This window comes from Pongo abelii, chromosome 2, assembly GCF_028885655.2.
Source record: "Pongo abelii isolate AG06213 chromosome 2, NHGRI_mPonAbe1-v2.0_pri, whole genome shotgun sequence".
Lineage (NCBI taxonomy): Eukaryota > Metazoa > Chordata > Mammalia > Primates > Hominidae > Pongo > Pongo abelii.
The window spans coordinates 101,742,583-101,766,139 of record NC_085928.1 but is presented as its reverse complement, the minus strand read 5'-3'; the positions used below and the strand labels follow the sequence as shown (position 1 = coordinate 101,766,139).

Below are 23,557 nucleotides of genomic sequence, written 5' to 3'. Positions count from 1 at the left end.
TGGGAATCTGAGGAGGGAGGATCCCTTGAGCCCAGGAGTTTGAAACCAGCCTGAGCAAACACAGCAAGATCTCATCTCTACAAGTAATTTAAAAAATTAGGCCAGGTGCAGTGGCTCACGCCTGTAATCCTAGCACTTTGGGAGGCGGAAGCAGGCAGATCACCTGAGGTCAGGAGTTAGAGACCAGCCTGGCCAACATGGTGAAGCCCCGTCTCTACTAAAAATACAAAAATCAGCTGGGTGTGGTGGCGCACGCCTGTAATCCCAGCTACTCAGGAGGCTGAGGCAGGAGAATCGCTGGAACCTGGGAGGCAGAGGCTGCAGTGAGCTGAGATCACACCACTGCACTCTAGCCTCAGCAGCAGAGAGAGACTACATCTCAAAAAAAAAAAAAAAAATTAGGCGGGTGTGGCACATGCCTCTAGTCTGAACTACTCAGGAGACTGAGGCAAGAGACTCGCTTGAGCTCAGGAGGTTGAGGGTATAGTGAACCATGATCGTGCCACTGCACTCTAGCCTGGGTGACAGAATGAGACCCCATCACACACACAAAAAATTGCACGTATTTATGGAGTACAGTGTGATATTTCAATAACATGGACACAATGTATAACAATCAAATCAGGGTAATTAGCATATTAATAATCTCAAGCATTTATCACTTCTTTATGTTGAGAAGACTCAAAATCCACTCTTCTAGCTATTTGAAAATATAAATTGTTAATTATAGTCAGTCTGTAGTACTATTGAACACTAGTAACTTATCCTTCCTATCTAACTATAAACATATAGATGGTCAATAGGCATATGATAAAATGCTCAACGTAACTATAAACTTCAGGGAAATACAAATCAAATTTAAAAAAATTTTTTATTGTTGGCCAGGCGTGGTGGCTCATGCCTGTAATCCCAGCAATTTGGGCAGCCGAGGCGGGTGGATCACGAGGTCAGGAGATCAAGACCATCCCGGATAACACAGTGAAACCCCATCTCTACTAAAAATACAAAAAAAAAATTAGCCAAGTGTGGTGGTGGGCACACCTGTAATCCCAACTACTTGGGAGGCTGAGGCAAGAGAATGGTGTGAACCCGGGAGGTGGAGCTTGCAGTGAACCGAGGTCACGCCACTGCACTCCAGCCTGGGCAACAGAGCCGAGACTCCATCTCAAAAAAAAAAAAATTTTTTTTCTTACTGTCAATCTGACTTGCATATGAAAATATTTTTTATAAAAACATTAACATTTCATGGATGTATTATTTTTAAATACATTTTAAAATTGTGATAAAAAATCTATAACAAAATCTGCCATTTAAACCAATGTAAAGTGTGCATTTCAGTGATATTAATTACAATCACAATTTTTGTTTTTTCATTGATATATAATATTATAAATATTTATGGGGGACATGTGACACTTTGTTGCATTTATAGAATGTGTAATGATCAAGTCAGGGTATTTGGGGTAACCATCCTTTCTATGTGTTGGGAACATTTTAAGTTCTCTCTTTTTATCTATTTGGGGATCTTTGACTCTTCTGTAACTGGATGTCTAAATTTCTTGATACACTTGGAAAGTTTTCATCCATTATTTCACTAAATAGGTTTTTCAACCTTTTTAAATTTCCTTTTCACCTTCAGGAATACTGAAAATTTGAGAATTTGGTCACTTTATGGTGTCCCTTATGTTACCAAGCTTTGCTCATTCTTTATTTTTCTTTGACTGAGTTATTACTATTTCAAAAGACCTGTCATCAATTCCTGAAATTATTTTTTCTGCTTGATATAGTCTGTTCTTAAAGTTTTCAAATATCTTTTGTATTTCATTCAATAAATTCTCCAGTTCCAGAATTTTTTAGTTCTTTTTCATGATATTTGATAAAGTTCTCATTCATATCCTGAATTGTTTTTCTGATTTCTTTGTAATGTTTCTAAGAACTCTCTTGTATCAAACTTTGAATTATTTTCCTGGAATCTGATAAATTACTTTGTTTGTTTTTGAGACGGAGTCTTGCTCTGTCCCAGGCTAGAGTGCAGTGGTGCGATCTTGGCTCACTACAACCTCCACCTCCTGGGTTAAAGGTATTCTTCTGCCTCAGCCTTCCCAGTAGTTGGGATTACAGGCGCACGCCACCACGCCTGGCTAATTTTTGTATTTTTAGTAGAGACAGGGTTTCACCATGTTGGCCAGGCTGGTCTTGAACTCCTGACCTCGTGATCTGCTGGCCTTGGTCTCCCAAAGTGCTGGGATTACAGTCATGAGCCACTGCGCCCAGCTGCTAAATTACTTTTCGACTGAAATCTATTGCTAGAGAATTACCGGGTTCTTTTGGAGGTGTAATATTTCCTTGTTTTTTCTTGATTCCTGGGTCCTTACATTGATATTATATGTGTGTCTGGTATAACAGTCACTTCTTCCAATGTTCTGAATTTACTTTTGTAGAAGAGGACTTCTCCCTGAAGATGTATCTGTGGTGTTGGTTGGGCAGGATACTTTGGTTTTGAATCTGGGTGTGTACAGTAGTGTAATCTCTGTATGATTCCTTCTACTATAAACAGTATCAGTGGTATCCATGACTTCCTCAGTGGCTTAGGGCAGCAGCCCCCAACGTTTTTGGCACCAGGGACCAGTTTCATGGAAGATAATTTTTCCACAGACGAGGATGGGGTTTGTGGGGGTAAGGGATGAGGGTTGGGTGGGATGGTTTCAGGATGAAACTGTTCCATCTCAGATCATCAGCCATTAAGAGTTTCATAAGCAGTGCACAACCTTATGATCCCTCACATACACAGTCCACAATAGGGTTCATGCTCCTATGAGAATCTAATGTCACCACTGATCTAACAGGAAGCGGAGCTCAGGGGGTAATGTTCGCTTGCCTGCCACTCACCGACTCCTGTGGAGCCCAGTTCCTAACTAATGTGGGGGATGCGGAGGAGGCAGGGGCCCCTGGCTTGAGGCGCAGTTGACAGTGGAGGCTGTGGTAAAGTACTGCTGGGGACTGGGCTGTCAAGGGGGCCATGCTTTGGGCCCCAGAGTGGTATATACTGGCACTGGTGTTAGCAGGTCCAGGCAGGTCAATTCTTGGGACTCCAGCTGCCTTGCTGGAGTGCCAGGAATGGCAGCAGTGGATCAAGCAGGTGGGTGGGTTCCCGAGTCCTTGGGCAGTGGATGTGGCAAGGGTGAAAGCAGTAGCAGTGCTGGGACAACTCTCTGGGACCCAAGTGTTCAGCACCAGTGCTGGCAATGACTATGATGGGTGGGCTAGTACCCGGACCGACAGGTAACACATGAAGATGGGTGCCAGTTGTGGTGGTAGTGACAGATTGAGTGGCCCTGACCCCACATGCTGGGAAATGTGCTCAGGTATCACTAATTATCAATTGGGCTGGACAATCCCCAGGCCCCTGGATGGAACGTGCAGATAATTACATGTATGTGATCAATCAGTTGCTGCTTTCAAGATTTTCACCAGTTTGATGATGATGTATCTAAATGGGGCTCTCTTTGTGATTATCTTACTTGAAATTCTTGGAGCTGTAGGTTAACGTTTTTCAATAATTTGAGAGGTTTTCAGCATTATGTCTTCAAATCTTTTTTCTCCCCCTTTCTCTTCCCTCCTCTGGAGCTCCCACTATAGGTCTACAAGGAAACTTGACACTAGGGGTTGCTCCTGTCTTTCTATAGCCAATGACTTAGGTGAAGGTTGTACTTAACTACCTCAAGCCCATAAGGATGTATCATGTGCTGACAGATCTGTGTATAGGTTGGGGGATGCACTCAAAGTTGCAGCCAATTTTCAAGTATCCTTTGGATTTTGCTTTTCACCAGGTTCTTTTGCATCTTCCCCCACAGCATGTGTAGGTTTTCCAGCTGGCTGGGAATGTGTGGAGGCCTTTTATAGACGTCTAATTTTCAGAATATTCTTTAACTTGGATCATCACCTTGGGCCATCAAAGTTGCAGCTTTACTCCATGCATTTCTGCATCAACCACTTTTAGCTGGCAAAGTCATAGATTCCCCTCTCCCCTAAACCCCACGCATATATATTCACTATCTTCCTCAATGAGTATATCATATATCTCCTTTGGTGACAAAGCAGTTGGTTTTGCAGTTAGTTCTATACTGGCAAAATTACTATTCTCACCAGCCAGGTTTCTTTCTCTTCTTTTTGGGGTATGCCATCGCTTGTAAGAATTTGCTTCAAATCAATCTATTTTGTTTTCTTGCCTAAGGGAAAAAATCTATGGAGGAGATTTGATGCCATAGATTAACATAACTTAGAGTCACATATTCTAGGAATCTATGTGAACTTGAACTTTATCAGAAATGATCCAATTTGTAATCATAAGGTCCTGTTATCAAAATATTTCTAAATTCTGGCAAGTGACCCAAAGTAACATTTTATAGTTTGATCCAATTAAAATAAAACTTTTCTCCAGGTATGTGATTCAACCAAAATATCATCTACTTGTCTGGTCCAAAGTATCTATGAGGAAAGCAATGCTACTGTATGATGTGGCGAAAACTTCATGGACTCACTGTTGAGAATGCTTTCTAGTTCTAGCTGGCCTGCTTAGGTTTTGATCTACCAATAATATAAAGAGGCATTAAGCCCCCACACTTGTGAATTAACTGACTCTTTTCCTGGAATGCTAGGATAACAGCTGTGTCACAGGTAACTTTCAATCTTTCCCAGGTCTGATGACCAAATTGATAACTATAAAAATATTTCCATCTCATTGCGTCTACTCCAATATAGTCAATACCCTGAGTTTTCATTCATACAAACAGGACTCTTTTCCACAGCTAATTATGAGAACAGCTAGAAGACAGTACATTTTTTCATATTCAATAAAATGAAAAGAAACCAACCTCTTTTTTCTTCTTCTCGTTTTAGTTTATCTTCCTCTATTTCTTTTGGCAATTTTTCCTTTTTCTCTTTCTCCACATCATTATGCAAATGTTTTGTGGTATAGCTGAGTGCCGGTGAAAGAAGAATCTCTCCATTTTTGCAGAGTTCATCACGAATTTTAATAAAAAACTGCTGAAGTTCTACCGCATCTTCATATATTTCTGAATCTGTCCTATAACAGCATCAAGAGTATCCATTGACACACAAGCTGTTTTTTTTAAACACCTCAATTATATGTTAAATTCTATTAAATGCTTCTTTAATTGATATAGTGGTATTTCTGTACAGGTCTATGAAGAGTATCTTTCTGAAGTTTGTTAGAACAAAATCCAAAGTGTCATTTTACCATGGTAAGCCCCATGCCCACCATTTTCCTTTACTTCAAGGCTCACTTCTTGTACATCATGTAAAAGGAAAGGCCTCACGTATTTTCTCTTGGAGATACATGGCACACGCATCAATCGATTGTGGCAGGGGAAGGTGGCTGCCAGAACCAAGAATTGTACCAAGGCTCCACAATATGTTCAACACTTACTTGTATCTATTCTTTGAATTTTTATTTTCTCTTAATAGCAGACCGATGTGTTACATAATAGGCTCTATTTTCTTCCTTTTAGTCCTACATCATGGTTGCTTAGGCTAGTGAGACCCTGTGAACATCTGAACCTAAAGCAAAGCCATGAACGTATTCTATAACGGTTACAGGCCTCAAAGTTAGTGTTCATTTTAGTTTCCCAGAAATAACTGTGTAATTCTGGGGAACCAGCAAAGGCAACATAGTGAAAGACGGAAAAAAGATTATGTATGTCATATCCAGAACTTTTCTGAGTCTCTTTCCTCATTTATGAAATAAGGCGGCCAGGCATGGTGGCTCATGCCTATAATCCCAATGCTCTGGGAGGCCGAGGCAGGAGGACTGCTTAAGGCCAGGAGTTTGAGACCAGCCTAAGCAACACAGCAAGACACTGTCTCAACAAAAAATTAGCCGGGCATTGGGGTACACACTTGCAGTCCTAGCTATCTGAGAAGCTGAGGCGGGAGGGTCACTTGAGCCCAGGAGTTCGAGGGTGCAGTAAGTTATGATGGCACCACTGCATTCCCACTTTGGGCAACAGAGCAAGACCCTGTCTCTTAAAAAAAAAAATCAATAAACAGGCCAGTTGTAGTGGCTCACACCTACAACCCCAGCATTTTGGGAGGCCAAGGCGGGCCAAAATGGTGAGACGCAGTCTCTACTGAAAATACAAAAATTGATGGTGCACACATGTAATCTCAGCTACTCAGTAGGCTGAGGCAGGACAATCACTTGAACCCGGGAGGTGGAGGTTGCAGTGAGCCAAGATCACGCCACTGCACTCCAGTCTGGGCAACAGAGTGAGTGAGACTCTGTCTCAAAATAAATAAATAAATAAAAAAAATGTGGGGAGTGGGCAAAATAAACTTCAGACTTTAGAATTTTGACTGGAGGAAATTTTATTACTGTTTCTAGTCCACTGTGGTCTGAGGAAGGTTTATATACAATTGTTTTTATTTTATTTTTTTTTGAGGCTGGGTCTTGCTCTGTCACCCAGACTGGAGTGCAGTGGCGTGATCACAGCTCACCACAGCCTCAACTTCTTGGGCTCAGGCTGGCTAATTTTTAAATTTTTTGTAGCAACAGGGTCCTCCCTGTGTTGCCCAGGCTGGTCTCGAACTCCTGGCCTCGAGTGATCCTCCCTCTTCAGCCTTCCAAAGTGCTTAAATTACAGATGTGGGCCACCACACCTGGCTGGCTTAAATAGAATTCTATTAACTAAGAATACTAGAGTCTAAAAACTTATTCACAAAACTAACCACAAAGGTCTTAGCAGTTACAGAGACATTCTGGTCAGAGGAGTGTGGCCAAGTAGGCCACCTGCTGATACATGCCACTAGAGCAACAAACTTCAGAGAGGTCCCCAGAATGCTGCTCCCATCCCATCAGCAAAGGTGAACTGACAAACAATTAAAAGACACGATCAATAAACTAAATGGGTGTTTGTGGAAAGTCTTTTTTTTTTTTTTTTTTTGAGACGGAGTTTTGTTCTTGTTGCCCAGGCTGGAGTACAGTGGTGCGGTCTCAGCTCATTGCAACCTCTGCCTCCCAGGTTCAAGTGATTCTCCTGCCTCAGCCTCTCAAGTAGCTGGGATTATAGGCACCCACCACCATGCCTGGCTAATTTTTGTAGTTTTAGTAGAAACGAGGCTTCAGCATGTTGGCCAGGCTGGTCTCGAACTCCTGACCTCAGGTGATCCGCCCGCTGTGGCCTCCCAAAGTGCTGGGATTACAGGTATGAGCCACTGTGTCCAGCCTTGGAAAGGTTTTAAATATCTTTTGGGGTCATAGAAATGCTAATACTTGTAGGAAAGCAATAAAAATAAAACCAAGGGAAGACACCCCTGAAACACTTTTTTTTTCTTCTTGAGACAGAGTCTCACTCTGTTGCCCAGGCTGGAGTACAGTGGCACGATCATGGCTCACTACAGCCTCAACCTCCTGGCTCAAGCAATCCTTCCACCTCAACCTCTCGAGTAGCTGGGACTATAGGCATATGTCACCAAGCTTGGCTGATTTTTAAAATTTTATTTTAAGTAGAGATAAGGAAGGTCTTGCTATGTTGTCCAGACTGGTCTCAAACTCCTGAGTGCAAGCCATCCTCCCACCTTGGGCTCCTAAAGTGCTGGGATTACAGGTGTGAGCCACTGTACCTGGCCCCTAAAACATAATTTTATGTCTGTTTTCTGAATGAAGATATTTGAATTCTGTTCACTTGAAATTAAAGTTCATTTTATAGTAGTGTACAATTTTAAGTATAAAATTAAAAGTGAAAATTTTTGTAAATTAAAAGTAAAAAATTTTTGTAAAATTTTTGTAAATACCTTTCATGGTATACTAAAAGGGCAGATCATAATTCCATCATATCGCATGGTTTAGAAATGAACATTTTGTACAAGAGTCACTAAACACCTAGTATATGCTTTTTTGTTTATTCAAAGCACTATAAAGAATTTATTAATCTAAGAGGTCAGGTATTCATTGAATGTGCAGGAACATAAGCTGGAAAAAGAACTCTAAATTCCCCTCAATTGGTAAGTAATCTTTTTATATAAGGCAGACATTCAGCAAAAGGAAATAATTAAGAATACAGGAGGCTCTTAATGCTTCCCTTGTTCATCTTCTCACAGGTCCCTTTTACCTGCAAGGGGGTCAGAGTGTTTAGTCTGGGAATACTGCCAGCAGTTTAGAAAAACCAGCAGCCAACTGGCATGAGTCAGCACTGTGCTGTTACTAAATACTGTTGATGGACAAACTATTGTCACCTGAGTGAATTTCTCTCTTGTTATGTCTCGCCGTTTAGATTCCTTCTATTTTAGCCTGTGAACTCCTAGGTGATGTTGGGTAACAGTGGTGGGTAGGGGTAGGGGTAAATGGTGATGAAGCATGAAGACTCTTAGAGATCAACATGGAAATCTACTGTATGCAGACTTCATTGAATTTATGAACTAATATTTCTGGGATGCCTAGCGTTGTTACTGATAATATAGTAGTTAAAGGCATAGTTTATCATTCACTAAATTGATGCATCCCCATCAATTCTTATTAAGTACTTATTCTTAATAAGTACTATAAGCAATCACAATACTATCTTCATTCACAAAGTTAAGAATGGCTCCCCGTATGTTTTACTTTTAAAAATTTTTCCTAACTACTAAATTACCAGGGATCCCTTTTGTTTTTCAACAAAGCTCTGGGCATGAGGGTAAAACTGTGTGCATCACTATCTCGTAAAAATACACCTTGGACTCTAACTTCCAGGCCTCAAAAGCAAAAAACAATCATGTCAACAATGGGAGAATGAAAAGAGCTAATTTCCTAGATATACAAATCTTAATTCTTAAAATAAACATATCATCTATACAACATAAACAAAGTTCCTAATAATCTAGAAGACAAATACTCATTGAAAGACTCACAGAACTAACACAAAGATGTAATGGGGCTAAGCAGGGAGGGGAGGAAGGGAGGGGTATTAGACTTAAGGACTACTTAAGCCAAGAACAAGAACAGAAAGAAGTCTAAGCTACATGAAAGCAGAGTTTGTTTTGCCCACTGGTGTATTCCATGCATCTAGAATATGTTCATTAAGTAGCCTCTCAATAAATATGTGTTGAATAAATGAGTAACTCCAAGAGTTTTTGACTGCAAGATGTCCCTCCATCCTTCTCTTTATTTCTACTCAATTGCTGAAGAACCATATTATTAAGGACCATTTCTTAAAGGTGTCACACATGGGCCTCACCAAACTGGCCCCAACTCTATCCCTGTCTCTTAAACATATCATATTCATTTCCTAACTCCATTCCTTTGCTCATAACATTCATCTTATTTGAAATATCCTCTTGCCTATTCATTTGAACCCTACCTATCATCCCATTCTTTCCTGATGCCTCATGCCTTTTTAGGAGAACTGTGGCCCACAGAGTTCCTTACATCACCATCTGTACTAAATATAAGGTTGTGGTATGTTGTCTCATGTCTGGAATTATTTTTCCCTTAAGCATACGTAAGTCCTGGCCCATCCATCAGACTTCAAGCTTTTAGAGCACAGAGTTCAAGGCTTATCATCCATGGCCGTGCTCCATGACTTGTCCTGGTAACTGGCTCAGGAGTAGCCCTCTGCAGTGGAGAGCAAGACAAGTCACATCACTTACTAGTTGCATGACTATGGGTAACTTTTCTCTGCCTATGCCTCTAATTCTTTCATATGCAAACTGAAAAGATTATCACTTATCTAGAATGGCTATCATAAGGGTTAGAGACTGCCTTCATAAAGTGCTTAGCATGGTGCTTTACAAAGAGCTGGTGCTTAACATAAGCAGCAAATGTTACTATGTTTTTTTTCTTTTATTTGCAAAGACACTGAAAGCAAACATTACTACTTGCTTTTCTTTAAAGGTTCAGAGCAAATTCTGATTTCATAGATTCCCCAGCTGGCATTACACTGCCTAAAGGTCTAGTTCTAAACATGATAGGCTGTAAGCTCCAGGAAGGTAAGGTTTGTATCTTTATTTTTTTATATTTTCCCAACTGTCTTTAAGAGCACATATAAAATACACTGTAATTGCTGAATTTAATAGTCAAGTTTGCTATTGACATGCAGCAAAGATATATCACAGATAAAAATTAGAAGGAAATTTAATGTAAATCTAAATTTGACTGCTTCTTTTAGAACATTTAATGTCTTCAGCAAGCTCTTAAAGTGAGAAACCTGAGATTTAAAAAAAAAAAAGAAACCCTCTGAGGTACTTAAAATGGTGATCAAATTTCTATCAGTCTAACCTTAGGTCAACACCTTAGAGCTATTTTATTTACAGCATTCGTGCACTGAAGACAAACCTTAAAAGAAAAATGCTGTTACTATTTCCAATTAGAAACATTTACCTTTTTAAAAAACACGTTCTATGAAAGGCTGTATTTTAAGTTTATGCTTTTCAAGAGATTTTCAATTTTGTCTTCCTCCTCACTGGCCTTAAACTAGATGACTTAGTGGTGTGCCTTCTCTCCCCCACAGAATATACTCACTCTTAAGAAGTTCTGGCTAATTAGAATTCAGAATAGCATGCTACCAACTACAATCACGTATGTAAGTGGAAATAGTACATCAAAGCAATATTCTTTCATCTGTTTTGTATTAAATAGCACACATCCTCAAAATGAAACTGGCTTTGAAAACATACCGATTCATCCTTCTTGCTCGTTCCAATACTTCAAACATATGCTCTTGAAATAAATCAAGCCGCCGGTAGCGATTATTTTCAACATTCTTCCTAATTATGTCAAATGTAAGGGGTGGTTTGTTAGGAAAGTTGGGATCCACAGCAGGAATTTCTGCTAAAGAATCACTGTAGCATCTTCCCTCATCATCCTGATGACTCATGACTGACACAAAAAGATTGTGGATAAGCTCTTGAATCAGCAAAGTCACATTTGGGACATGAGAGTCCTCATCTCCCTCCAGGTCTCTGCGTGTTTCAAGCAGGACTTTGTGTAGAACAAGAGCATCTTTGTAGATCAAAGACTCAGGCTCATTGTATGTACAGGCATTATTAAACATCATGACAAAGTCCTCAACCATAGAGTCAATATCTTGGTACTTGTTGGCCATCATGTGACTTCGAATTTTTTCCATGTCCATGGGCTTTTTAATAGTCAGATAGTAGTCAGGCAACTCAGATCTAGAGGGAAGCCTCAGAAATATGGCACTGAGGCGGCGACCCCTCTTATCAGTATAGTTCTTTACAGCTTCATAGACCTCATTTAGTTTCTGCTGCATTGGAGTCATGTATTTTGATTTTTTAGGAGAAATGCCACTCTTCCTACCTAAAGAGAGATATTTAATGTTAAACCAATAAAATAAATGAACCTAAATTTGTATACAGATGGTAGCATAACCACAAGGGACGATTCCAAGTAATTTGTAAAACCTAGCAATTAGCATGTCTATAGTGAAATATAACCTGCAGACAAAAAATTAAAAAAAATTTTTTAACTGTTTTCAGTAATTATATTTTTGATGGGAGACTACTGTAAGGTTGAGAAAGCTGTGAATAAGAAGGAATAAAGCAAATGAGTAGCTATGTGACATTCTATCACCTCTGGTATCCCTGAGAACTGAGATTTTCATCATGGGATAAAAAGAGATAACGGATGTTAAAACATAGGACATTAATAATTACCTTGAGGCCTTTAATCTCAATTGAAAGTATCACTATGAACTTATGATGTATTTTATCTTTAAATATAAACATACAAACAAACACACAAATTTCCTAGCTCTGTCCACTGAAAATCATACAAACAATGACTACCTCAGTAGCAGTATAGCCCACACTAGAGTTTTAAAATACTAATTCCAAATACTAATGTTGAGGAGCCCTCACCTTTCAGCAGAAACATGAAAAAGGTAGAGCTCCTTGGCAAATAGCTGATTCCCAGTCTGGTATATCTTCAAACACTAGACAGTAAAGAATCTATCAATGACTTCTTACCACGACTTGATGTCAACAGAATATAGAAACTGGCTGGGCGTGGTGGCTCATGCCTGTAATCCCAACACTTTGGGAGGCCAAGGTGGGTGGATCACCTGAGGTCAGGAGTTCAAGATCAGCCTGGCCAACATGGCGAAACCCTGTGTCTATTAAAAATACAAAAAATTAGCCGGGTGTGGTGATGGTGCCTGTAATCCCAGCTACTCGGGAGGCTGAGGCAGGATAACTGCTTGAACCCAGGAGGCAGAGGTTGCAGTGAGCCAAGATCAAGCCATTGCACTCCAGTCTGGGTGACAGAGCGAGACTCTGTCTCAAAAAAAACAAAACAAAAAGAATATAGGAACCAGCCTGAACCAGCCTATGTATCAATAAGGACAATAACTTTAATTACAACTCAGCCATATGTTTAAGTCTGGTAGTTCTTAATAATACGTACAAACAAACAACAAAATGGGTAAATATTGAAGGATGTTAGTAAAAGAATGCATATTTTGAAAACTGGTAAAGGGGAAAACAAAATAAAACAAAAATCAAGGCTTTATCCTTTCAAAAAGCAAGACACACACAAAAAAAACACTGTACCACTGGCTAATCAAATATTAGATAAGGCAAAGTTTCTCTATAGCTAATGAGGAATAAAATTAAAAACTATCATAATTTTACATCCCTTTCATGAATTAATAATCAATGAAGTGTGCAACAACACCTGTTAACAGAAAGACATAAATAGGTTTCACATGTACCTGACGGAAGACCATATATTACCTATGAAGTCGGTTTTTCTGCCTAAGGGAGAGAACAGGGGATCAGACCTCAATCTGATCAAGCCTCTGGCTCCAACTACCAATTTATAGAAAATACAAAGGACAGAGGAACACATGAAAGTACAACATCGTGGGCCAGGAGCTGTGGCTCATGCCTGCAATACTAGTACCGTGGGAGGCCAAGGTGGGCAGATCACTTGAGCCCAGGAGTTCAAGACCAGCCTGGCAACATAGCAAAACCCTGTCTCTACTAAAAATACAAAAAAATGAGCTGGATGTGGTGGCGTGTACCTGTAGTCCCAGCTACCCGAGAGGCTAAAGTGGGAAGATTGCTTCAGAAGGGAGGTGGAGGTGGCAATGAGCCAAAAATGTGCCACTACACTCCAGCCTGGGTGACAGAGTAAGACCCTGTCTCCAAAAAACAAAACAAAACAAAACCCAAAACACACAAAAAACCCCACAACATATGGATGCAATCAGCAAAACCCAGACTATGGGAAACTATAGCACAAATCTAATTTCTTCAACAGATAAATGGTAAGGGGTGGAAAAAGAGAGAGATGGAGGGGAGTTTACAGATTAAAAGAAGTATCAGGCTGGGCGTGGTGGCTCAAACCTTTAATCCCAGCACTTTGGGAGGCCGAGGCGGGCAGATCACGAGGTCAGGAGTTCAAGACCAGCCTGGCCAATATCGTGAAAACCTGCCTCTACTAAAAATACACAAAAATTAGCCGGGCGTGGTGGTGCACACCTGTAGTCCCAGCTACTTGGGAGGCTGAGGCAGGAGAATCACTTGAACCCAGGAGGCGGAGGTTGCAGTGAGCTGAGATTGTGCCACTGACTCCAGCCTGGCAACAGAGCGAGACTCCGTCTCAAAAAAAAAAAAAGAAGTATCACTCAGTTGCAGTATGTGGACTTTATCTGGATTCTACTTTAACCAGACACTGCCTCAAGACATGATACAACATAATGGCAGCAAACCCCTAAAAAGTATCACCACCAAGGTGAAACTTAATCTAATTGCACCTTCAAAGTTAACTTCTATTTATAAGAAATAAGGGAAATAAAGAAAAAATTCACAGATATCACAAGGAAGCAAGCCTGTCTAACCTAGAACTTCGGACACTGTACAGGAAAGTGACCTGATTTCTTCAATGAGTTAATGGCATGTGGAAAGAAAAGGAAGGAGACTTCTCTAGATCATGGGTTTAAGAGTATAATAATCTGCTGGGCGCGGTGGCTTACGCCTGTAATCCTAGCACTTTGGGAGGCAGAGGCGGATGGATCACTTGAGGTCAGGAGATCGAGACCAGTCTGGCCAACATGGTGAAGCCCTGTCTCTATCAAAAATACAAAAAAATTAGCTAGGCATGGTGGCGTGTCTGTAGTTACAGCTACTCTGCAGGCTGAGGCAGAAGAATTGGGGGAACCCAGGAGACGGAGTCTGCAGTGAGCCGAGATCATGCCACTGCACTCCAGCCTGTGCAACAGAGTGAGACTCCGTCTCAAAAAAAAAAAAAAAAAAAAAAAGAGTATAATAATCAAATTTATTATATAGAACTAAATGAGAGCCTGATTTGAAGAAATCAACTATAAAAATACATTTGTGAGACAATCAGTAGAACTTGACAATTTATCAAGTATTAGATGAAACCAAGAAATTACTGCTAATTTTGTTAGGTATGATAATTACTTCATTGTTATTTATGAAAATGTCTGCATATTTTACTTTATTTTGTTTTTATTTGTTTTATCCTCAAAGACAAAGTGGCAGATATCTGCACATATTACAGATGCATACTGAACTATGTGGAAGTGAAATGACATGATTGGATTTGTTTTAAAATAATTTAGGAAAAAAAGAAGAAAAAGGGAATAGGAAATAAGTTTGCCATTATTTTGACAAATGATGGGTAACAAGTATATACAGGGGTTCATTGTACTATTGTTTTTTTTTTTTTTGGAGGCAGGGTCTAGCTCTGTTGCCCATGCTGGAGTGCAGTGGCATGATCAGGGTTCACTGCAGCCTTGACCTCCCGGACTCAAGCAATCCTTCCACCTCAGCCTCCCAAATAGCTAGGACCACAGGCACACGCATGTGCCACCACGCCTGGCTAATTTTTTATGTTTTTTTTAGAGACAGGGTCTCCCTATGTTGCCCAGGCTGGTCTCAAACTCCCGGGCTGAAGTGATCCTCCTGCCTTGGCTTCCCAAAGCACTGGAATTACAGGAGTGAGTCACCACCCCTGGCCACTGTATTTTACATTTATATATGTTTGAAAATTTTCATTAAAAAACATAGAGAAATAAAAAGGAGGCCAGGCACCATGGCTCATGCCTGTAATCCCAACACTTTAGAAGGCAGAGGCAGGAGGATGGCTTGAGCCCAGGAGTTCAATACCAGCCTGGCCAATACAGGGAGACCCTGCCTCTATTAATTTAAAACAAACAAAAGAAATAAAAAGGAAATTAACATTCCACATAAAAAGCCCTTTTTTCCTGAACTTTAAAAGTTACTGTGTTCCTAAAAGTGGAATGAAAGTTTTACATTTTTGCAAACCTTCTGTAGGCTTTTACAATTCCATGAAAAGACAAATGCCTTAAAAAGAAAGATTCATCGCTTAGCAGTAAATCATACCCGAATCTACTATCGAATTTAGCTGACAGTTAATTTCAAATAAAAAAGCTAGTCTGGGCCAGGCGGGGTGGCTCACACCCGTAATCCCAGCACTTTGGGAGGCCAAGTCAGGCAAATCACTTGAGGTCAGGAGTTTTGACAGCAGCCTGGCCAACATGGTGAAACCCCGTCTCTACTAAAAATACAAAAAATTGGCTGGGCCTGGTGGCGTACACCTGTAGTCCCAACTACGTGGGAGGCTGAGTGGAAGGATCACTTGAACCTGGGAGGCAGAGGTTGCAGTGAGCCAAGATCACGCCACTGCACTCCAACCTGGGTGACAAGGTGAGATGCTTCATCAAAAAAAAAAAAAAAAAAAAAAAGCTAGTCTGTCTGTTTTCCCCCTTTTCAGCAAATATGGCTCCAATGAATATCATTATCAATTGCTTGGTATCTATTTTATTTACATTATTTTAAAGAAGACAGAAATCTCTTATCTAATGGTATTAATAACTTTTCCTGTCTTCTCTTCCAACCTTTTTCTTCCTTTTTTTTTTTTCCGAGGCAGAGTCTCACTTACTCTGTCGCCCAGGCTGGAGTACAGTGGTGTGATCTTGGCTCACTGCAACCTCCACCTCCCAGGTTCAAGCAAGTCTCCTGACTTAGCCTCCCAAGGAGCTGGGATTACAGGCATGTACCCCCATGGCCGGCTAATTTTTGTATTTTTAGTAAAGATGGGGATTCACCATGTTGGCCGGGCTGGTCCTGAACTCCTGACCTCAAGTGATCTGCCCACCTCAGCCTCTCAAAGTGCTGGGATTACAGGCATGAGTCACTGTCCCTGGCCTTCACTTACAACTTTTAATAAACCAACCAACCACAGACTACACTCAAATGATAGCTGAGTATAGTACAGTGGCTGGACATCTCTAACTCCTCAAACTCTGTCCAGTTGGAACTGCTGGGATTCATTTTTAATTCTAGTAATTGTCAGACACACATACCAAGGAAAAAAAAATCTGCTACTATATTCTTACAGCATTGTATGTACAGAAAAATCTATTCTATTTAAAATTTACAAAATGTCTACACATTTAAGAAAGTAAACAAAACCTCTGACATTATATTTTACTCCCCACGTGCTTGTCACAGTTTAGCTACTTAAAATACAGTAAATGAGAGGGCTTGACAAGAAGGAAGAACTCCATGCTGGAGTACAGTGAGTTCAAATATATTCATAATTTAATTAAATATTATTTCAGAAAAATCAGCAATCTCTCCTTGATAGACTAAACTAAATAATGAAGTGTGAGGCTGCCTTACTCAGCTTGAGTTTGGGAGAAGCCATGTCATCATCATCAGGCAGTGGGCCCAGCTCTTTCCTTTTCTCCTTGAGTAACTTCTCCAGGATATGTGCATCATTGTATACCTACATTCCAAAAATATATTTCAATTATTTTCTAAAAACTTTTTATTAAGCTATAAAATGCATCCATAAAGAAGTTTTAAAAAGACAGTTTAGGATAGTTAGGAGCTTAAAGAAAACCAAAACCAGCCTCACTACAGAGCAATAAAATCACTGTATCTGTGGGAGAGCCTAGGCCTTAACTGGTTTGTTTTTAAGCTTCCCAGGTGATTCTAATGCACAGACATGCATGTTAATGTTTGAGAACCACTGTAGTAGAATCACTACAGGTTTTAATAGAAGTCCTGAAACACATTTACATGTGTTGTTTTCTTCAAAAACCTTTCTTCTCCACTGGACACTCAAGGTAGCAGACTTAGCCCAATAGAAATTAGAGACTAAAAATATCTGATAGTTGGAGAGCAATATCTCAATATCTTAAATTCCAAATCTAAGTTCACAGTCTGAAGCTTAATCTATAAAAAAACAATTATCCTTGCTTAGGGATCTCTCTCCGAGGACTGAGCCAAGGGTGGTAATATGTAGTCAAGAACAAGGTTACTCACCTTATGCTTTGCATCCATAGCTCCCTCCTCTTACCTCCTCAGCAGATGCTATGTCCTCCCTTGGCCACCCACCAAAGCAGAGGAGCTGAGGGAATAAGTGACCTCCCTTGTCTGGCCACCTCTCTTAAAGGTGGCTTTTTCCTCTACCAGTGATAGACAAGTGGTACATTAGCCAATGACACTGAGGACTGTGTAAACCCTTAAGATAGAACCATTTTTTTAATCTATAAGCATCCTCAATGCATACTTTATTTTATAATCAAATGTAATTGCAGAGGGAAACAAATGACTTGAAAATGTTATTTTATTTCTGGGAGAAGTAAAGTGGATAAAAAGATATCAAATAGAAAAAGTTTCAAAGAAGGGAGACTGTATCTTAGTTACACTGATAAAGAACTAAAAATCAAGATGCTTTGGCCAGGTGCAGTGGCTCACGCCTGTAATCCCAGCACTCTGGGAGGCTGAGGCAGGGGGATCACGACATCAAGAGATCGAGACCATCCTGGCTAACATGGTGAAACCCCATCTCTACTAAAAATACAAAAAGTTAGCTGGGCGTGGTGGTGGGCACCTGTAGTCCCAGCTACTCAGGAGGCTGAGGCAGGAGAATGGCATGAACCCGGGAGGCGGAGCTTGCAGTGAGCTGAGATGGCGCCAGTGCACTCCAGCCTGGGAGACAGAGCGAGACTCCGTCTCAAAAAAAAATCAAGATGCTTTGCAGCAAAATCAATTAAATCAATTATTTAGAGGTGCATTTATGGGACTAACATGCTGATTTTTATATAATTATACATTTTCTATATAGGCTATCTTTGGAGAAGTATGGTCGTTGAGGATCATAGTAATGATGATGAAAGATTTTAATATTATTGGCTTTCCTTTGAGTGCTTATTCAGTACCAGGCACTCTGCTAAATGCTCAGTATACATTATCTCTTTTAAATCCTACAACAACCCTGATGCAAGTACTATTATTAGCCCTAATTTATAGATGAAGAAACTGAGGCTCAGGAAGGATAAATTACACAGGGATTGGCAGAGCAAAATTCAAATCCAGGATGTCAGATTACAAAGTAGGAACATTTAATCTTTATAATGTACTGCCTCTGACTGTTAACAATGAAGAAAAATCAATTAACCTAGTCACCAAAAAGAATAATCTAAGTTAAGCCTCTAGAGCAGGTCTCTCAAAATGCGTTATTCTACAAGCACTCCTCTCCCCCAAAATGTGCCTTCTTCAGGACCCCTGGCCCTCCTTACCTGGGAGCCCTCCTCGTTATAGTGCCTGGCATTCCGGAACATCAGCTTCATGTCTTCTATCATTCCCTCTTCACCGGCATATTTGTCATTGCGGATGTTATGCTCAATTATTTTCAAGTCCATTGGCTCCAAGATGATTTTATAATAATCAGGATAGTCCTTTTTGGATGGTTTAACCATAAATAGGTCACAAAGTCTTCTGCCTGAACCTGGCTCTCGAGCTTCAAGAACAACATTGAATAAGATTTTCATTCGCTGCTTTCTTATGTTCTTTTTACTGTTGAGGGGGAGGTAGAAAAGGGAAAAAATTAGAATAGGTTCAGTTTTCTTAATATAAGGACGACCACAAAATAAAACAAATTATTTGTGGTGCTTTATAATGATTACAATTTATTGATTACATATGCCACAAACACAGTAACCATGCTGGAAGTTATAAGCAAATATTAGGAAAATTTCCAAAATAGTTAAAACACAGTAATTCTGGCAGGAGCAGTTAATGAACACCAAACAAACTTTTTAGATATGTCATGAAATGAAATGTTTGAAAAAAGATCCTCTCTGATACCAAAAGAAAATGAAATTATATAGTCAACTGAGATGTATTTTTTGTTTAAAGATGAGTAGAGCCAAAGTGCAATAAAACTAGCAATTCCCTGTGGTTATAATATCCTCACTTCCAAGTACAAAAACAAAACGAAATAAAAAACCTAAAAAGAGAAGTGTCTCATCTCTTAAGACAAGTACTCCTGAACACTTGTGTATTTTGGTTGTCTGAAAACAAAAGGACACTGTCTGCCAGACTAGTGTCTTTACAGTGGGTATGAGCCTCTCTTGCATTGATTCTGTCAGGGTTGTCCTTGCTCTCTCCATCAGCATTATTCCACAATTCCAACCTACTTTAAAGAATAAGCGGTCTGGTTAATCTGAGTTTTCTAGAGTAAAATTTCCATCCTTGAGCATGAATCCCTGTCTTGTTCTCCAAATTCCCCAGTGAGATGTGATGCTGAGAAGCTGATTTAAGCAGTATGGAACAAAGCATAAGGGACTACAGATTAGATCCAGAGTTCAAAAGGGCTCCAAAGAGAGCAGATGATCTATCTCTTAATTGTTGAGAAAATTGGCTTAGAGAGGGTAAAAGACTTGCCCAAGGTGAGTTTCCTAGTAAATTTTTAGAAGCAATGCTCTTCCGATATGGCTTCTGGTTAACTGTTCTTATGTACTCAGGACACAGCTAAAGAAATTCTAGCCAGATAAAGAAATTCTAGTTAGACTAACCAGCAGTCTCCAAGTGAACAGTGAAGTAGGTAATAACAAGAAATGACTTATGACTTAGTTTTTTTTTTTTTTTTGAGATGGAGTTCCGCTCTTGTTGCCCAGGCTTGAGTGCAATGGCACGATCTCAGCTCACTGCAACCTCTGCCTCCCGGGTTCAAGCGATTCTCCTGCCTCAGCCTCCCGAGTAGCTGGGATTACAGGCGCCTGCTACGATGCCCGGCTTTTTTTTTTTTTTTTTTGAGATGGAGTTTCACTCTTGTTGCCCAGGCTGGAGTACAACGGCGCAATCTCTGCTCACCGCAACCTTTGCCTCCTGGGTTCAAGCAATTCTTCTGCCTCAGCCTCTCGAGTAGCTAGGATTACAAGGCATGCACCACCACGCTTGGCTAATTTTGTATTTTTAGTAGACAGGGTTTCTCCATGTTGGTCAGGCTAGTCTCGAACTCCCGACCTCAGGTGATCCGCCCGCCTCGGCCTCCCAAAGTGCTGGGATTACAGACTTGAGCCATCGAGCTCGGTCATGCCCGGCTAATTTTTGTATTTTTAGTAGAGACAGGGTTTCACCATGTTAGCCAGGCTGGTCTCAAACTCCCGACCTCAGGTGATCCGCCCACCTTGGCCTCCCAAAGTGTTGGGATTACAGGCATGAGCCACCGTGCCTGGTCAACTTAATTTCTATTAAAAAAAATATTTACTAAGATCCTATAATATAGTCATCCCTTGTTATTCATGGGGAATTGGTTTCAGGATCTCCCTTGGATACCGAAATACATAGATGTTCAAGTCCCTGATATAAAATAGCGTAGTATTTGCAAATAACATGTGCACATCCTCCTGTATACTTTAAATCATCTCTAGATTACTTGTAATACCTAATACATTAAAAATGCTATATAGTTGTTTTGTTATACTGTATTGCTTAGGACATGACAAGAAAAAAAGTCTGTACATGTAAAGATGCAATTAAAAAAATTTTTTTTCTATCCGTAGTTGGTTGAATCCCTGGATGTGGAAGCCATGGATACAGAGGGCCAATTGTACTTAGAGGTAAATATTTTGCATCTGTTTCCTATCCTGTAGGTAGAAAAAAGTTCATTCCTCAGGCAAACTATATGTGGCTGTATAGGTCTTCTGGTCCAGTCCCCTGACTACTTGCACTACTCCTGGGTCATGAAGAAGCCAAAGGCCAGATCTTTTCTCTCCAAGGTTCAAAATACATTTTTTTAAAACACAGAAAGAAAAATCAAGAATTAACAGCTGAGAAAATAAATATCTATCCTTAAGATTTTTAGGCTTCTCAGAAATGCCTATAACTCAAGGCAAACAAAGTGATTTAATTAGGAAAGAAACAGACAAGAGCCTAGCCTGTTTCCTGCTAGAGTTGGGATCATCCTCATAACTTGCGTCTTCACTCTGACTGCTTATTTCCTGCTCATTGTGGACCTCAGACAATTCCTGCCATTTTCTCTCCTCAGCACTTTTTTTTTCGTTAAATAAGTTAGATGATGGCAAAACATTTGTTAGATATTTTACCTAGTGGAAACTCCTTCTCTAAGGAGACATCCTGGGGCAATGATGTGACAGGAAGAGTTCTCTCATTCTAAGTCTTTGGCAAGTGGATAATACAAGGGAAGTTGGGACAAAGCTCCAATACCATAGAGCTCCACATCTGGGCAGAGATTAGAACACAGATGACTTTAACCTTCAGGAAGTCTCTAAAGAAAAATTTCAGAACCTGACTTTGAAGTCAGATGTGGTTTGATTAGGTCTCGCATGTGGGGTGGACTTTAAAAGGAAGACAGAGGAATTCAATTTTGAAGCTCTAAGCTTACAGGATCTCTTCAATAAACAGGACAGGATGAAATTAGTCCTCATTCTAGCAATTTCAAGAGGCTTAACAGTTCAGTCAAGGCCCTGACCTGGACCAGGAGGCGCTCACCCCATTCCCATCTGGGTTTCAGCACACTAAGCCCAATTATCATTAGGTTTTTCTGTATGAAGCTGCAAATACTCTCAGATGGGAGTAAATCTAGGGCAGATTTTTATAAGAGGAGAGAAAGTTTTTAACTAAATTTTGCCAGTGAAGTAAAAGAATGGCAAGCGGTCCATTCTTCCAATGCCAGTAATTCTGATACTTGGCAGCTTTGAGTGAGACATACCCAGAATGTGGAAATCTAGTTGTATATAAGAAACTGCTCTAATAACTGAAATTTACTGTTTCAGCACTCATATTACTAGTAGCATCCTTTCTCCATTTGTATCATTTATTCCTTAAGTAAAGGATGTGTAATTGATTTCCAGCCTCAAAGAAAGCAAAACTTCTATTACTAGAGTCACTTATGACCTTCTCTGAAAAAATCCAGTTTCATCTTTCATTTACATTTTTCCAGATCCTTACAGTGCCTTAGAGACTGAGAGCCACTGGCCCATTAATTTTAATCCGGCTGCCAGAAAAAACTCAGAGCCAACTTCATACTCTTTTATAATAATAACTGTATTAGCTTGGGCAGCTGGTATGTTTGCTTTATCTTTTTCCAATATGGAGGCTGAGCCTTATATCCATGATTTCTGAAAGTTTAAAATACTTTCTGAAATGAGATAAACTCTACAACCAAAACATAACCATCACAGAGCCCTATTTGATACTTCTGGCTACTGTTTACTTTTTCTTTTTTTTTTTTTTGAGACAGAGTCTTGCTCTGTCGCCCAGGCTGGAGTGCAGAGGTGCCATCTCGGCTCACTGCAAGCTCCGCCTCCCAGGTTCACACCACTCTCCTGCCTCAGCCTCTCAAGTAGCTGGGACTACAGGCGCCTGCCACCACGCCCGGCTAATTTTTTGTATTTTTAGTAGAGACGGGATTTCACTGTGTTAGACAGCATGGTCTCGATCTCCTGACCTCGTGATCTGTCCGCCTCGGCCTCCCAAAGTGCTGGGATTACAGGCGTGAGCCACTGCACCCGGCTCTGGCTACTGTTTTCAATGTCACTTTGCTTTTCAGATTTTTCTTAGAATTTCTCAATGTCTTTTCCTCCTCCTTCAAACCGTTAACTGTTGTGAATAGTTCCTTATTCTTCCCCATTTTTGGCAAGGTAATTAATTGCCTTTGATTAAAAGGCATACAATTAAATCCCAGGCCTTGTAACTGGCATAATCATTCTCCTTTTTAAAATCAGCACCTTTAAGCATATTAAAGTATAAAATACATCTTAAAGGAATTCAAAATCAGGACTGTTCATCATTGTGCATTCAAGGAGCCATAATACTTAAGGGGAGCCAGGTGTGGTAGCTCCTGTCTGTAATCCCAGCACTTTGGGAGGCTGAAGTGGGAGGACTGCTTGAGCCCAGGAGTTCAAGACCAGCTTGGGCAATACAGTGAGACACCACCTCTTTAAAAAAGCGTAGTCAGGCATGGTGGCACATGCCTGTGATCCTAGCTACACATGAGGCTGAGGTGGGAGGATTGTTTGAACCCAAATCATGGCTGCAGTGAGCCATGATGGTGCCACTGCACTCCAGCCTGGGCAACAGAGTGAGACTGTCTCAAAAAAGACAAAAAGGCCAAGCATGGTGGCTCACGCATGTAATCGCAGCACTGTGAGAGGCTGAGGCAGGCAGATCAGCTGAGGTCAGGAGTTCGAGACCAGCCTGGCCAACATGGTAAATCCTGTCTCTACTAAAAATACAA

General features: G+C 40.4%; 1 protein-coding gene across 50 annotated transcripts in view; it reads right to left on the bottom strand.

Moving 5' to 3' along the window:
• The window catches only part of PBRM1 (polybromo 1), a 142,513-nt gene that overhangs the window by 51,893 nt on the left and 67,063 nt on the right, over positions 1 to 23,557 (bottom strand). For all 50 annotated transcript variants that reach the window (XM_054552081.2, XM_024244402.3, XM_054552101.2 and 47 more), the window contains 4 exons: positions 18,594 to 18,870; positions 16,687 to 16,792; positions 10,672 to 11,314; positions 4,875 to 5,086 (listed from right to left, as the gene is read on the bottom strand). In XM_054552081.2, the coding sequence (XP_054408056.2) occupies positions 4,875 to 5,086; positions 10,672 to 11,314; positions 16,687 to 16,792; positions 18,594 to 18,870 (1,238 nt within the window). The remainder of the gene's footprint in view (positions 1 to 4,874; positions 5,087 to 10,671; positions 11,315 to 16,686; positions 16,793 to 18,593; positions 18,871 to 23,557) is intronic.